We start from the raw sequence: 15,030 nt of genomic DNA, 5'->3' as shown, positions 1-15,030 counted from the left end.
TTGTTTTTTAAACAAACATACACACATACACACACCTTATATAATCTTTTGGCCTTTCAAAATTTCTCACTCTCTAACACTCTCTCTCTCTCTCTCTCTCTCTCTCTCTCTCTGTCTCTCTCTCTCTCTCTCACACACACACACACACACACACACACACACACACTTCCTTTAGCTTTTTAATACTGTTACCTCATTCTCCACTTCCTTTTATTTTGTGCTGGGTTTATCTTGTATCTTTTCACCTTTCTCTTTGGCATTCCTTTTATTTCCTTTTGCATCTCTTCCTCTAAGATTTGAGTTCATTTTCACTTGTGGTTTCCTTTTTTGGTCACAGCTGCCCCCTACTGGCTGTTAAGATCATTACTACTTGGGCTTTAGCTGAGGAGAGGGAGGGAAAGAGGAGAAAGCTAGAGAAAAACATCAAATGTGTGCTGAACTTGAAATTTAGTCTCAATATCTCCAGGAGGAGTCCCCAAACGTGTATCAGTGGGAAGGCAAGCTGCAAAACTTGAGGTGGAGGACAGGAACTAAGTTTTCATTAAATTCTTTTTTGTGCAGTTTGAATTTTTTCTAATGTAGATATATTACTTTGTAGTATATCTTTCCCCCCTCTGTGTTTTTTAAACTTAGAAAATTAATAGAATATAAGTCTGGAGACTGAAAAGGAAACTGCCTCTATAAATAACTTCTTGGTCCCTGCAGAAGCAAGCACCATCTCAAGCCCCCTCCCCATCAGTGCACTCATCCGGATACTAAGGGTTGATTGGCAGCTCAGTAAACTGTGTAGGAGTAAATATGAGGAGGAGAGTGAGAACTAATGACTATGGTGGGTGTGAATTAACCCACCCTGGAGTATCCTCAATAGCAAAAGGTCAGCTCCCTGACTCCTGCCTTTCCATCACAACTTTCATGCTCAAATTAGTAGCTCTTGCCATCATAATGTAACAATCACCTGAAGTGTAGATGTCTAATTAAGGCACCATAAGTCACAGGTTGCAAATTTGAAAACAGCAATAGCAAACAACAAAAAATCCCTTACAAATCTGTGGGAGTTTGATAGGGTGTGTATGCGTGCAGATGAAGAAAAAGCAATGTGCACCATGTATGCAAAAGTCAAGTTTCCAAGAAAATTAACCTTTGATTTTAGTAAGAGAATGGGAATTTCCAGCACAAAATAAGATTTTCCTAAATGATAAAAATAAATTCAGGCTATAACCCTAAATTTTCCAATTGCACAATCTGTAAGTGCTGGGAAATAACAAATAAATTCTTGGCCTTTGTGATTGCCAACTGGAATCATTGTGGGGAGGTCTAGAAAAATCTTTTATTCAAAAATATCTCATTGAAATTCCTTTCAAAACACCTAACAGACTCGCTATTACTCTTGAAGAAAAGGTATCAGTACAAATACTTGATGGTGGAATAGCCAATTAGGTTCCATCCACACATTAACATCTTAAGGATAAATTATTATTAATTTCAGATTGCTTGGGGTGACCAATAGAACTAAGGATGGAGTGAGAATGGCGTCAGAAAAGACCTGTAGCCAAAATCCAAAACCAGATAGGGCTCAAACTATTCCCTCATTCTGTAAGTGAGGAAACAGTCCCAATGTGGTTAACAGACTTTTCAAGTACAGCTGAGACCCACGGTCATCTACCCTGACCTCAAGGTTTCCAGTGCCCTCACCAGGTTCTCTGTGGTGTTTTCTGCTAACTGGAACTGAGGCCAGGGGCCCCAGAAGCACTAGGAAAGCCCTGATTCACTGTGAATGTTCTGGAAAAGTCATCCAAGAGACAAGAGAAGGGACACAGGATGACAGACAACAGTATGAGTTAGTTACTTTCCTAACCAAGTAGACATCTAGCATCTTCTGCTTCCACTCATGCTGGGATTCCCTTCTTGGTGAACAAGTGTGGTAGCCTCAGATTTATAGAAGGTGAGGATTTCCATCCATCTCTGTTCCTTTGATTATCAAAAGCGGATTTGATCCACATGGTAGCTGGTAAGCACAATATAAATTCAAATTAATAAGATTAAATCAACCTAAAATTCTGTCACTTGCACATGCAAGCCATATTTCAAATGCTGAAGGGCAGTGTGAAAAGCATAGATATCTCCATTAGTGCAGAAAGTTGTACTGGGAAGTGCTGCTCCAAAGCAAAGGTTCATGTGGATCTTTTCTGGTACACTAAAATTCCAAAAGGATAAAAAATTAGAGTAGCAGAAGGGAAACAATTTGGCCTTTTCAATTCCTTTTACCAAAAATTTCAGGGATGTTTGAATGAATTTTGCACATTTTTGCTGCTGCTTTTGTTGTTGTTTTCATGTATAAATTTTCCTCCTCCCAGATCTAGTGTCTAATTCCGAAGAAGACAGTTTGGAGTGAAAGAGATTTCAATAGTTTTTGAAGATATGCAATGATTCTGGAAACCTACCAAAGTTGATGTCAAAAAGAAATTACTAGGCAGTATTGAAGTATGTTGAAAAACATTGTTGATTATTTTCAAGGAGGGAAAAAACCCTGTTGACCAGAACCTGCACTTCATGTCAAACAAGAGAGGAGAAAAAAAAAAAAAAAATGAGGACCTATTACATTTTAACTGAAGCTTTGCTTCCAAGACAGATGTAGCTAAACATTAACAAAGGCAGTGTGGTAAATTACAGATTACGATGCAATTATGTCTCCTATCTCCCCCTTTCAGGGTGAGAGCTTGTCGATGTTAGGGCTCAGATAAGAGAAGCACCATGTGACATGTGACAGGCAGTATCTATTGGGGAAGCATGAAACTTCTGGAGCTTTTAGATGCTGCATTCCCAGGAGGCAAGACCCCAATGTCTGTCTTGCTTCCATACCTTCTGCATAGTCATGCATCCATGAACACTTAGTAAGTACAATGTTATGAACACAGATGGAAAGCCAGACCTAAAACAAGCCTCTAGTAGCTACCAGGGTTGGTGAGGAAAGGGCTGGATCCAGCTCCATAAACCCTGAAAACCTGCTCTTTGAACATGTCCCTGCAAACCTCCCATCCCCATGAGGTGAGCTGTTAGGTGTTTTCAAGCAGGTTCCATGCTGCTGCTACTAAAAGTCACAAGGTAAAGCTAGAAATCCCACCACTGGGACATTTTCAAGGATACGTCCTTGTAGTTTCTCTCAGAAACTTAAAACATCTATCCCATATCTGAAAAGTGGCCAGAGAGGATACGTGAAAAATGCTTGTCCAAATGTCTTTCAACAGAAGAGCATATATTAAGTCTGCATGTAAATATAACATATCAGAATTATTATGCAAACACCTGACCTATGGGCCTTTGCATCAGCATCACATAAATATATGCTAAAAATACAGATTCCCAGGCATCACTCCAGACCTAAGGAATCTAAGCTGTAGGAGAAAGTTCAAGGATCTGAATTTTTAGCACTTGCCCTAGGTGATTCTGATACACCTCCAGGTTTGGGAATGCCTAGCTGGGAACACCCAACTTTCCACTAGGGTGTAGCAAGATGACAGCGTTCTCTTAGCATCATTTACAAATCTGTTTTATGTTCCTCCACATCCCTTTCCGTCAAAGGAATGGAATGTAGGATGGGATTATCTATTATTATTTCACAATTAAGGATAATAACATGAAACATTCTAGGTGAGTGAGTGATGTCACTAGCAATACCAGCATCACTAGTTTAGCTGTTTTCTAGCCAGTCCGGTGTTTCTGTTCAAACCTATTTTTTCCAGTCAAATACTGGCCTATTAGTAGGGAGGCTTCCTATGGGTCACAGATAAGCAGACTCACGAAGTATGAAAAAGTATAGCACCCAGCTCTTCATCACCTTGCCTCTGGTCAAAACCAAACCAACTGCAGCCAAACCCCTGGGATTCCAGTCTAGACGAAAACAAGGCTGGCAGGTCTGAGCCAGCCCCAGTCTGGAGAATTTCCCTAAAGATTTCTTTTCTGTGTGGCATTTTCACATTCCCAAGAGTCCTTAGAAGTCTTGGGTTAAAGCAATCCTAATCCCTTCCCTGGGCTGGTGGGGTCTTGTTCAGAATGGGCTGAAGGAAAGGGAGCTTCATTCTGAGTTTTACCTGGTCTGATGAAAGACGTTGAGCTCTTGGAAGCAAAAGCAACGCCAGGCCTGTGGCTGTAGGTGGTGTAGCATTATTTATTGAGTGCTGCCCCCTAGAGGTCTGGAAAATGCTCTAGTTCCTTGGAGTCCCCAGACTCTGAACCTAAGGCTCTCCCCCACCCAACTGCAGGAAATGCGGCCTCTGCTAAAAGGGACTGTTGAAAAGTCCTGCAGCAGCATCCCAGAGGCTCCAGGAAGTAAATCAGCTCCCCCTTTAGGACACCTCTGAAAAGTGAAAATACTAACGCTGGGAGCAGGGTCCAGGAAAAGAATATTGAAATAGTCTCTGACTTCTCCCTACTCACACTGAGGACCCTGGAGGAAACCAAACAGGAAGTCCAGAGTTGTCATTCCTATGGCTTCCCAAGTGGCTTTGGTTTCCTTTCTCTCTCTCCACAATGCTCTTCATCTAATCTGGCTATAGTGTTCTCAGAAACAAGATTCTCCCATGTCAGGCACTTGCTAGAATGGTTTGGCATGTCTGGTGAGTGGTAGGGAGGTGAAACTAAATGACCCTCTGCATTCAGGGACTGTCACTGCAGATAGTGTTATTTGTCCTTAGATTAGCAATGATATAAGCTGAGATCTTTGCTTAAGGTTCTAAACCCAGACTGCCTCTTCATCAAATATTTGGAGCTGGGAATCATTCTTTACAATTGAAGTTTAAGAGGAAAAAAAAATCTAAATCTGTGGTTTTAATAATATGAGTGTGCTTTGTAGCCTAGAAAGGAAGGAAAGAGGAAGGGTGAAAGAGAAAAGGAGAGTGAAGGGAATGAAAGGCAGCCTTGAGGTGGGGAATGGAGATGCTCTCCTGGAGGAACTCAGTGTCTGATACCTGCCATTTTGCATCCAGGCATCTAAGATTAACAGTGTGATACTCAGCCTGTGGGTTTCCACTGTAAAATCCCTCTATGGCTTGGCTCAACTAGTTGCAAATCACTTCTGATTCAATTTTGTTTTGGTTATCTCAGTGTAAATAACAGTTAAGTGGGAGTTACAGATTTTTCAAACACTAAAAGTGATAAACAAAGCTAATGGCAAATCCAGATAAGGAGGGAAACCACCCAGAAGAATCCACAAGCACAAGCAAAGTAGAAAATGGTGTAGTCAGATGTGTGTGCTTCTTGTCACCCAGACTTGATTTTTCTTAATCTGCAGGCAGGCAGAAAGGGATATGGGCAGGGCTTTATTTTAGCTGCTGCTTTTGAGTGTGATGGTATAGTAATAGGTACCCAGTGAACAAGACAGTTGGGAACCCCTGGAATCATTCTCAGAAAGATCCAAGTATTTCCCCAACTGTTAGCTTGCAGCTCCATCTAAACAGTTTTAACGCCTCCACTGAAAAATAGTTGGCATAATGCTGTTTTCTTTTTCTCAACGTCGTGACCACATTTCCATGAAGGAAATTTGAACAGAAGTCGTTACAGTAGCCTTTTGAGGAGAAATCTTGTGGGTGGTGGACCTGGGATGAGTTCAATTTAATTACCTGAAGAAATAAATTCTTTATAGAAGAAAAGCCTTTCTTGTGATAGTTACAAGTTAAGAGCTCAAGCACAACTAAACACTCGCCCAGAGAGCACTGGAGGCTGTTTGGGACACAACAAAGGATCTGAGTAGTAAACGCAAGGAGTGTTTGGGGGTTTATTCATCCCGGGCTGACGGTGTGTGTCGCCGCCACGCACTGCTGCCTGTGCGAACACATGGCTAAGCTGGCGACTGGTTGCCTACCCCAAACACCGTACGCCACCCAACTCCTCTCATCACGCCCTTGCGCGTGGTATTGTGTTGGGTGCTGCGTGTGTGGCATCGGAGTCACGGAATTTAGGGGGAACGAGGAATTCCTCCGGTTCCGCGGAGTTTCCCTCCGGCAGGCGCGGTGCGGCCAAGGGCAGAGCGCCCTGGAGGTGCCCGGGGGCGCTCCTTCCCCGGGGCGTGACGCACCGAGGGCCAGGAGCAGAGGTGCGCTGGGCGGGCAGGAGGTGCCGAGTGGGAGAGGGGCGGGCGGGTGCGGGCTGCCTTAACTTTGATCGGGCGGCGGCCAGGGAGTGGGGGGAGCCGCCTCCGCCTCCGCCCCGCTGGAGCTGGGTGCCGCGGCTCTCGGCTCTGCGCCGCGCGTCTCCGCGGCTGCCTCTTTAATCAGGAACACAGAAGGGGCGGGCCCTGAGCCGGCGCGTAATCGGATAGCTCTGCCGCGGCTCTGACATCCACATGCTGCTCGGCCTGAAAAGGCAGGGGGGAGCCGGAGGGGAGGCAGAGAAGGCGAGCGAGGCGGCAGCCCGCAGCCTGCCCCCAGCACATCCTCAGACGCTCAGACACTCGGCGAGGCGCTGGGCGAGGTGGAGGTGAGGGCGGGCGAGAGCGAACTCGGAGAGGGGCTCGCTCACTCCCAGGCGATCCCCGCCGCCGCACCAGCAGCAGCACCAGCAGCGCTAGCAGCCGCAGCCGCAGCACCAGCAGCTTCCTTCCTCACACTCCCCTCGAGAGGCTGGCCAAGCGGGTGTAGCCGTTGGGGGAGGCTCCCGCTAGGGGAACCCGGCGAGGACAAGAGCGGGGCGGCCGCCTCCCACACGGTCTGTCCGGCCGTGGTGCCTCCGCCCGCGTGTCGGTCCGGGTGCCCGGGGATGTGTGTCAGTTTACGCCTCTGAGATCACACAGCTGCCTGGGGCCGTGTGATGCCCAAGGCAAGTCTTGGCTTTGATTTTTATTATTACTATTATTATTTTACGTTGGGCTTTCGGGAAATACTCGTGATGCTATAGGATAAAGGAAATGACACTTTGAGGAACTGAAGAGAACATAGATGCGTTTTGTTTTTGAGAGGAAACCGGTCCCCTCTTCCCGGCTTGCTCCCTCACTGCCGATTTCAGAAGCTACCCTCCTCCTGGTGAGGTGGGGATTCCGGCGAGAATAAAGGTGAAGACGGGCCGCCAAGACCCAGGAGAGAAACGCTGACCACTAGAAACCTTTGCAGAAGCCACTGCCAGGAAGAAAATAAAAGAAAAACACAAAGACTTATAATTAAACAAGAATCTTACCAACCCAGCCCTGGAGAAAGCCTCCTTCTCCAAAATGGATTTGTTTCCTCTCACCTGGGTTTTCTTAGCTCTCTACTTTTCAGGACACGAAGTGAGAGGCCAACCAGGTAAGCCCCTCAAAGTTTTTTTTTCTATTCATTTCAACATGGTTTCCACTTTAAACGCAATGGCTAATGCAGGAAGGCCACGCAGTACGGCTCAGGAAAAGACTCCCTCAATACTCAATATTAAACAGAGATCCCAGCCAACCCTCACTACCCCACCAAGGCTGCTAAAACCCAACTTTTCTCTCCTGCTATGAGCGTGTGTGTGTGTGTGTGTGTGTGTGTGTGTGTGTGTGTGTGTGTTGTAACAGAATTTGGCGGTGTTCAGATGTCACATATGGACTGAATCAAAGGTTTAAAAATACTACAAAGCCTTTGCATTACAGTTTTTGGGGATTTTTTTTTTCCTGTCTTGAAGCAGAACACATCTCCCTTGAGTTTCTTCAACCTAGCCAGTGAAATATAAATCATTTGCATTCCCTCCTCTTAGCTACATTGAGCAATGTTAACTGAAGGGCTTGGGAAAGACAAGTCTAGTTTGGATTTTCATATGCAGTGGATTCTTTGCAGAAGGAGTTAGATATGCCTCAAAATTCCAGGGCACAGGCTAGTGGAACAAGTTGGATTAGGGCTGAGATAGGGGCTTTCCCACTGGGCACTGCTGGCCACCAAGGTGGTTGGTGGCCTCTGCTCTCCTTCCTGCATCCGTGTTTTTTTCAGAGAAAGTAAGTTATATGCATTCTTCTTTTAAATTATTAGATAAAACAACTGAATGGCCCTCAAAGGTCTCTCACTTTTGTGAAGTGGTTTGAAAGTTTTGAGTGGAATTTGAACTCAACCCTTGCCAAAAAGGGTGTGTGGACATACACTGCAGAGATAAGCACTGTGAGGCCCAGAATAGTCCTGGGCCAGCATTTCTCGGGAGTGCAAGGGGTACAGTCCATGAGAAGACATCTCTGATTTCAGGGATCCAGCGAGGGTAGTCTTTCCTTCTTGGGGCCACTCTCCAGGGTGAGCTTCTCTCCCCTCTAAGAACAGTCTGGAATCTGACAACACAACTCTTAGCAGCTGCCACAGGTGATTGAGGATAAGGGAAAAGTGTATGGGGGGGTGGGGGAGGGAGGAAAGAGGGGGCACTTCTGGAAATGCCTCAATCACAAGGCACTTACTTCAAAGATATGGCCGCAGTGGTGGGGCTAACTCCCTGCTGCCTCCGGGCCTCTTAGCAGCACACTGGCTAAAATCCTAAAGGAGAAGCTTTGCAACCAGTAAACTGGTTCTCACCTCTTCCCCTACACACACATACAGCCACTTTAAGCTGCGGTGTTTGGGTTCTGGTTTCGGTTTTTGAAGGAGAGAAAGACAGAGGTACGCCTTTGCCACACAAATCCAACCGTTTGCAGCTCTTTCTCTGCTGAAACGGGTCTACAGGCAGCTGCAAATCGTATCCAAGGAATGGGTACAGGTCCGACTTAGGGAGATTTTTCTGGCCTCCCATTGCTTTTTTGCCTTAATAAATTACCATCTTTGAAGCAAAATCAAATTACCTCCCACAGACTTGGATGCTGTGTAAATTATGTATGTTTATGTGATTTGCTCTGTGTCTGTGTCCGCGCGCGCGCGCGCACTGAGAAAGCCCACCGTATATTATGTATCCGGGCGCCAACTCCGGTAGGCCCCGGCGCGCGAGTGCGCGCACACTGGCACACACACCACAAACAGGCACGCACACACACACACAACTTAAGGTTCCGTGTGCTGTGTGAAGCAGGAGGGGCTGTGAAGATTCAGGGGCCATCTTCTTACCCCAGATGTTCGCACATCTGTCCCTGAGTACTGCATGGAGTGTGTACGTGTATGTGCGACGCCCGCTCGGACCCACTCCCGCTCTGCCACCTGCCTCCCGCGCTCTCCGCAGAGCCCCCTCCCATCCCAACCCTGGCAGCGCTGCGTCACTTCCAGAGAAGCTCTGAAGCAGGGAGCGCGGAGCAGGTCACCCTCTAGGAGGCCTCGGACTCAGGATGGGACCCAGAGCTAAGACCTGCCCAGAGTAGATATTCTCCGGGTCCCCGAAAGGCGGATGCAAGCCGTGTGCTGTTCAGGTTTTCAGCCAGAGTAACCGACTGGCACCCGGGTAGCTGGCAGCGGGTGGCAAAGGGCGAGGTCAAGCTCGACCTCTGACTCACCGGTGTGAGCTAGCCAGGAGGAGGGCCTTCCCAGCCGCAGCCAGTGGCGGCGAAAACTGATTGCGAGAAGGAATCAGGGGAAAGAGGGCAGAAGATGTGCGCGCGGGAGCAACTAAGCAAATAACCCAGTGGTCTCAGCGTGCGGCCCCTTGAGCTGGGAGGACCTGGGGGCGCAGCGCACCAGGTTCTCCTCTCCTCGCCACGCCGCCCTGCCACATGGCAGCTGCCTGCCTCTGTCCCTCCCGCCGCGGATAGGGCACTCGGGCAGCTTGGCTGACTTGGCTCCGAGCGCCCCCTCCTGCCCCCGCACTCCGTTCTGCACCGCAAGCTCACCGCAGACCCTAGAGAGCCGGCCCAGAGGGGCAGGGACCCAAGGCCGAAGACCCAAGCGCCAGCCGAGCTGGGTGGCGGAAAGCTGGGGCGGAATTTCAGAGCAGAGGGCGGAGAGGGGAGGGAAGGAGTCACCCAGAGCCGCAGGAATGCGCGCAACTTGCACAGTGTCTAGAAGCGCTGCACGCAGAGCACCCGCCAGTGCGACGAAACAGGTGAAGAGCACGCGGCGCACAGGCATCCACGTGGTGGAGACGTGGTGGCCCCCAGCTCTCCCTCCCACCCTACCCCACCCCCAGCGCCGTCTCTAACGCCGCATCGATTTGTTTGGGCTACGCAGCAGAAACAGAGCTGAGCAATCCATAAACATTCTATTAGGCAAAAATATTCCCAGAGAAAGCAAAACCGAGGCTAAAGCCTCCGCGAAGCTAGCCGCCTCCAACCCCTTCAGGCTTGTCCCCTCCTTCTTCTGACTAAGGACACCCCCTGGGAGAAGCCTGCGGCATTTCCTTGACTCTGTCCAATGCCAGAAAGTTACAGCGCGGCTGCGGCTCTCCTCCCGATCAGCTTCTGCATTTGTCGGCGAGTCTCCCGCCCCTTCCCCGCTGCCTCACTCTTTGCTTTTCCACGTGAGAAAAATACAGTATTCACGGCCAATGCTTCATTTTCACTGATTGATTTCTTTTTAATATCAACACAAGTTACTGGAGGCCAGGCGCGCTGTGATTAAACGGCTGCCCCCACCCTTCGCCTCGGGCGGGCTGCGCAGCTAGTCTTTCCCACCAGATTCCCGGCGCCCGGCTGCTGGTTGGGGGCCACCGGTAGCGCTAATGTATGGAGATGGAGATGGGCGAGGTGGGGGGGACTCATCACCCCTCTGGGAATCTTCAGGGGCGGAGGCGCTGAGAATCAGCTTTCCAGACCAAGTTTAGAGGATCCCGCCCATCTGTGCTGCAGCTTCTGCGGCTCCGGTTGAATTTCTTCTGGAAGGGTAGTGGTTCAATGCTCTGGTTTATTGGCGCGTGTTCCCTGCTTAGCTCCCTCCCTCTGCCTCTCTTCCTTCCTATTTCTGACGGAGAGGAGAGCCCCCTGGCGCTAGCCATTACCCCGCAGCGCCTGACCACAGAACTCTCCTTTGCTAGAGTTCAGCGTGATGGGGCGAGGTAGGGGAATAGCTCAAGGAATCATTGGGGTCCTGACTACGGGTTCTTGCGATGGTGGCAACTTCCAGTCCTAATGTTCACACCTCCGGGACCTATGGCTTAGCTCAGGGCCAAAAGAAGTTGTACCCCCTAACCATCTCCCCCTTCCTCTCTTCCCCGGAGAGCTTTGATCTGTGCTGGGCTTAACACCATTGTCATGGACACGGGCTGACTCGGTCAATTCAACCTTCCGTCTGGACTGGATGATCAGATAAGAGGTGTAAATTGGCTGTGGGAGACAGGTCTGAGTTCAAACAAATCCTAAAAGAGAAGCAATGATGGTCTAGGCGCCAGGTATTGGTTTGAGGAGTATTTCTTTCAGCCTCTGTCCCCAGAAATGTGGGATAGCCATTGGGTGAGCATAAAAATGTGCAAGTAAAATTGCAAAGTAGATTCTACAGGGACAGCCTGCTCTGGGCCCTGGGGACTGGTCTCATGCCCACATTATATAAGCGCCCAGTAAACTTTTCCCCAGAAGCAGGCACTGGAGGCAGTTGCCAAAGGAGCACAGAGTGCAAAACAGTGGAAGGGGGAAAGCTCCCGCGGGGCTCCAGGGCAAGCCCCTACTTGTCCAAGATGCGCCTGTAGAACTGTGAAGCACCTGGGTTTGAAGTTTTAGGTCATCCTGTGGAGCCTTAAGCCACAGAGCACTCAACTGGCAAACTGAAAGATTGGAAGGCTGTAGTGACTGGAGCCCAGACAATACGGACAGGACTCTTACTGCCTACTAAATGACTCTGGTCCCCTGCTATTGAATATAAAGTCCATATTCTGCAACAGAAAAGCCAGTTCTGCCTTCTAGGTACAGAAAAGGTTAGGAGTACAAATATTCCTAGGCACAAATGTGACTAACAGTAAGAGGAGTCAATCAGTGGGAAAAGACACTGTAGACTAGATCATTCTGAGGACCCTGGTGTTTTTTATCTCATGCAACTGTTCTTTGAAGCAGTCAAGAAAATGAATAGACTTGGGGTGACTTAGTTTGAAACAGTTCTGAGTGGACAGGATTTAAAAGGCCCGTTCACTGGTATAGGGTTCTTAGAATATATTCTCTAAAGATCTAGTTTGGAAAGACTTTAGAAACTAAAGGTGAGTTTCTAAAAACAGAACAAAAGCATGTTATGTCAAATTTATAGGCCGTTGTTTTGGATGGCCTCCTGTACTAAGCCTCAGAAGACCAAACCAAACCAGAGTGGAGTCACTCATGCTGGGTGCTGGCTGCCATGTTATCAAACTGAACTCTTATCCAGATCAGTTTTAAAAAAAAAAATTTCAGGAAATAGAAGAGTCACAGCAATCAATGAAAGGAGACCCAGTTTACCTGAGTGGCTGACAGGGATGCCCCCTCTGCTTTAAGCCCATAAAGAAAGTAACTTTGAACTGGCCAACTCATGTTTGTTGTTTCCTCAGCCCTTTTCTGTTTATAAAACCCACCTCTTCTGCTCAGCTCATGGGAACTTCATTCTAATTTTATAAAATGAGTTGCCCTATTTTCCAGAATCGTAAATAAAAGTCAATAAGATCTATAACTAAATTTGTTATAATTGCATAATTTGTAATTTCAAAGCATAGCACTTTGAAGTTTCTTAAAACAATGAGAAAGGGCCTGAAAAGTGACATCCAAGTAGTGCTTTGTATCATCATTAACATCTGACTATCGTTTGTCAAAAGAGGAACCCACTTTGAGTGACAGATATATGTTTTGATCCCCATAAGTTAGTCCTTATCGTGTTCTATCCAGGTGAGGACTTAGCTGTTTGTTTGACGATGAGGAGGAGGAGGAGGAGAAGGAGAGGAGGCTCACCTCATTATTGAATGATTTCACAGAAGTTCTCCCCCGCCCCCCATAGCTCCAACATCATTTTTCAAAGCTTTATCTGCCTTGATGAGAAGTGGCTGAGGGCTTAATGGTTTCATTACCTAACAGGATTCAGAAAGGTTGGATTCCAGGACACACTGGCCTTGTACTGTGGCCGGCCCTTCAGGAGAAATCTTCTTGTAAAGGTTTAGGAAGCTGTCAAGTTTAGATAAGACTGAGCTTCCATCCTATGGGACCTTGGTTGTATTAATAAGGAGAAATTAATTTTTAACCACTGGGAACGTTGCCAAATTATGTGACCTTTGGCAGACCAGCTGTGCTATAAAAATAAATCCCCCATTTCTGAAAATGCTGCTCCCATCCAGTAGAACAATAACAATGTGGCATTTAGGAGAGGGAAGAGTGGGGATGAGAAGAGAAATGGGTGTTGACAAAAATCCCCTGATGTTATGATCCATAATTTCAGACCTGAGCATCCTATCCATCATTCCCCCACCTCCCAACTCCCCACAAGCCACAGGAAAGGGGGCAGGGATGACAAGGAGCTAGCACCTCTGTGTGCAGGGAGGGGGGAGTGTTAAGTGCTTCCAGCCCTCTCACACCCCAGCCTCGAACACATCTCTCATTGTTCACACCAGCAGATTGCTGGCATGGGCAGAGGAAAGGGGGTTTTCAAGCTGGCAAAACGTTTGTCTTTCCTTAAATGCCACCAAATAAGTTTGTCATTGAGAAGTTTGGGGGGGGGGATTGTCAATTGTCACTGTGCTTCCCAGCTTCTGAATCACTGGGGCCAGGCCACCTAGGTTTAAGATTCATCTCAGCCACTTGGCAGCTCTGTGATCCAAGTACTATGTGTGATCGGATACTTAATCACTCAGTGGTGCCTCAGTTTCCTTACCTGTAAAATGTGTTGGATAGTGATAACTGCCCCAGAAGGTGGCTGTGCTCTGCCAAACTACGTGGAATCCTGTTTTGACACATAGTGAGCCAATTCCGAAGTCATTTAATCATCCAAACAGCTTCAGTGGGGTTAGCTGTCTTGTGACCGTAGAAAGTACACTTTAACCATTGTGGTAAGTTTATTTTATTTTTATGAGATTGGGGGAGGGATAAGTAAATAATTATTCATTCTTAGCTCTTTCCCCACTAAACCTTTGTCTGTGTTTTATAAGTACCAGATTATCTCTCAGCACACTGTTCTTCAGAGACCCATATTCTCTGCTGAGTTTTCGTCTTAGATTTATGCCTCCTTTTTCTTTTTGCATTTTCTCTTCCTTATGCTGTTTTCTGTGTTCTCACCTCCACCTTTTCTTCTTCGTCTTCTCCTTCTTTTTTTAGTTTTTAATCTCCCTTTCTTCTTTCTGTTCCCTTTCCTCCCTTCCCATCCTTCATCACTGAAAGTGGGCTCAGCAGGGAACGCAGTGTTTAAGGCGCTCTCTCAATTGGTAATAACTTCTGCTCTGGCTTTAAGGCCCCTCTCAGCAGCTGAACTCAAAAAAAAGTCGTCAGAAAGACAAAATAGCTTTTACCCAGCAAGACTCTTAATAATCCCATTTCCCTCTGGGTTTTCATAAAAGAGTCATGATCTAATCCAGAAAAACGGGAGGGGGGCTGGGAATAACAAAAGGAAAGCCCTTCCCAGTAGCTTGCCCTGGATGCGGCTGCGGGCCAGCTGGATGCACATGTCCCTGGTACCCTGAGCCCTGCCTCCAAAGATGCTTTGATAACAGCACCAGGTTCTGGAGAGTCTTTCAGGGAAGAAGATAAAGGGAATTGCAAATTACTGGGCCGAATGATAATAATAATTGTTTGGATAAAGGGAAAAAAATAAAACAGATGTGCCCCAAAGGCATATTAGGGGCCAGAGACAGGGGCATGGGGAGGGATGAGTAGAGAGAAATGAACTGAAACCAAGTAGGAGAAAATGCCACACCACAAGTGCTTTAGTGATAAAGTAATAGTTTGTGTTTTCCTGGTGCTACTGGCAACAGATATTTAGAACTTGCCTTTGGGAGTGAGGAGGCAAAAAAAACAAAAACCTCAGAATAAATTAGTTTGACTACTATTAGAATTAAAGTGTGTGTGTATTTGTCAAACTTGATAATTATCTAAGGTTAGGGTGTCCTAGGAGACAGTTCATATTTAAGTCCACCTTGATCTAGGCCTAGGTATTATTATCCCAGACTAGCTGGTTAAACTCTCAGTTCCCAACTAAAACTTTGCGTTTATTAGTTGGTGGAGAAGGGAAGATAGTAACTGGAGAAACAGAATAATCTGTGATGAAG

General features: G+C 47.2%; 1 protein-coding gene across 2 annotated transcripts in view; it reads left to right on the top strand.

The window, feature by feature from the left end:
- Window positions 1-6,330: 6,330 nt before the first annotated feature.
- Nrp2 (neuropilin 2) overlaps window positions 6,331-15,030 on the top strand; it is a 115,134-nt gene continuing 106,434 nt past the window's right edge. For both annotated transcript variants that reach the window (XM_076866675.2, XM_076866676.2), the window contains exon 1: window positions 6,331-7,271. In XM_076866675.2, the coding sequence (XP_076722790.2) occupies window positions 7,199-7,271 (73 nt within the window). In that variant the 5' untranslated portion in view covers window positions 6,331-7,198. The remainder of the gene's footprint in view (window positions 7,272-15,030) is intronic.

The sequence above is a fragment of the Callospermophilus lateralis genome, chromosome 9, assembly GCF_048772815.1.
Source record: "Callospermophilus lateralis isolate mCalLat2 chromosome 9, mCalLat2.hap1, whole genome shotgun sequence".
NCBI classification, from domain to species: domain Eukaryota; kingdom Metazoa; phylum Chordata; class Mammalia; order Rodentia; family Sciuridae; genus Callospermophilus; species Callospermophilus lateralis.
Note: the sequence above shows the minus strand (reverse complement) of the source record. Positions and strands in the feature narration are given on the sequence as shown.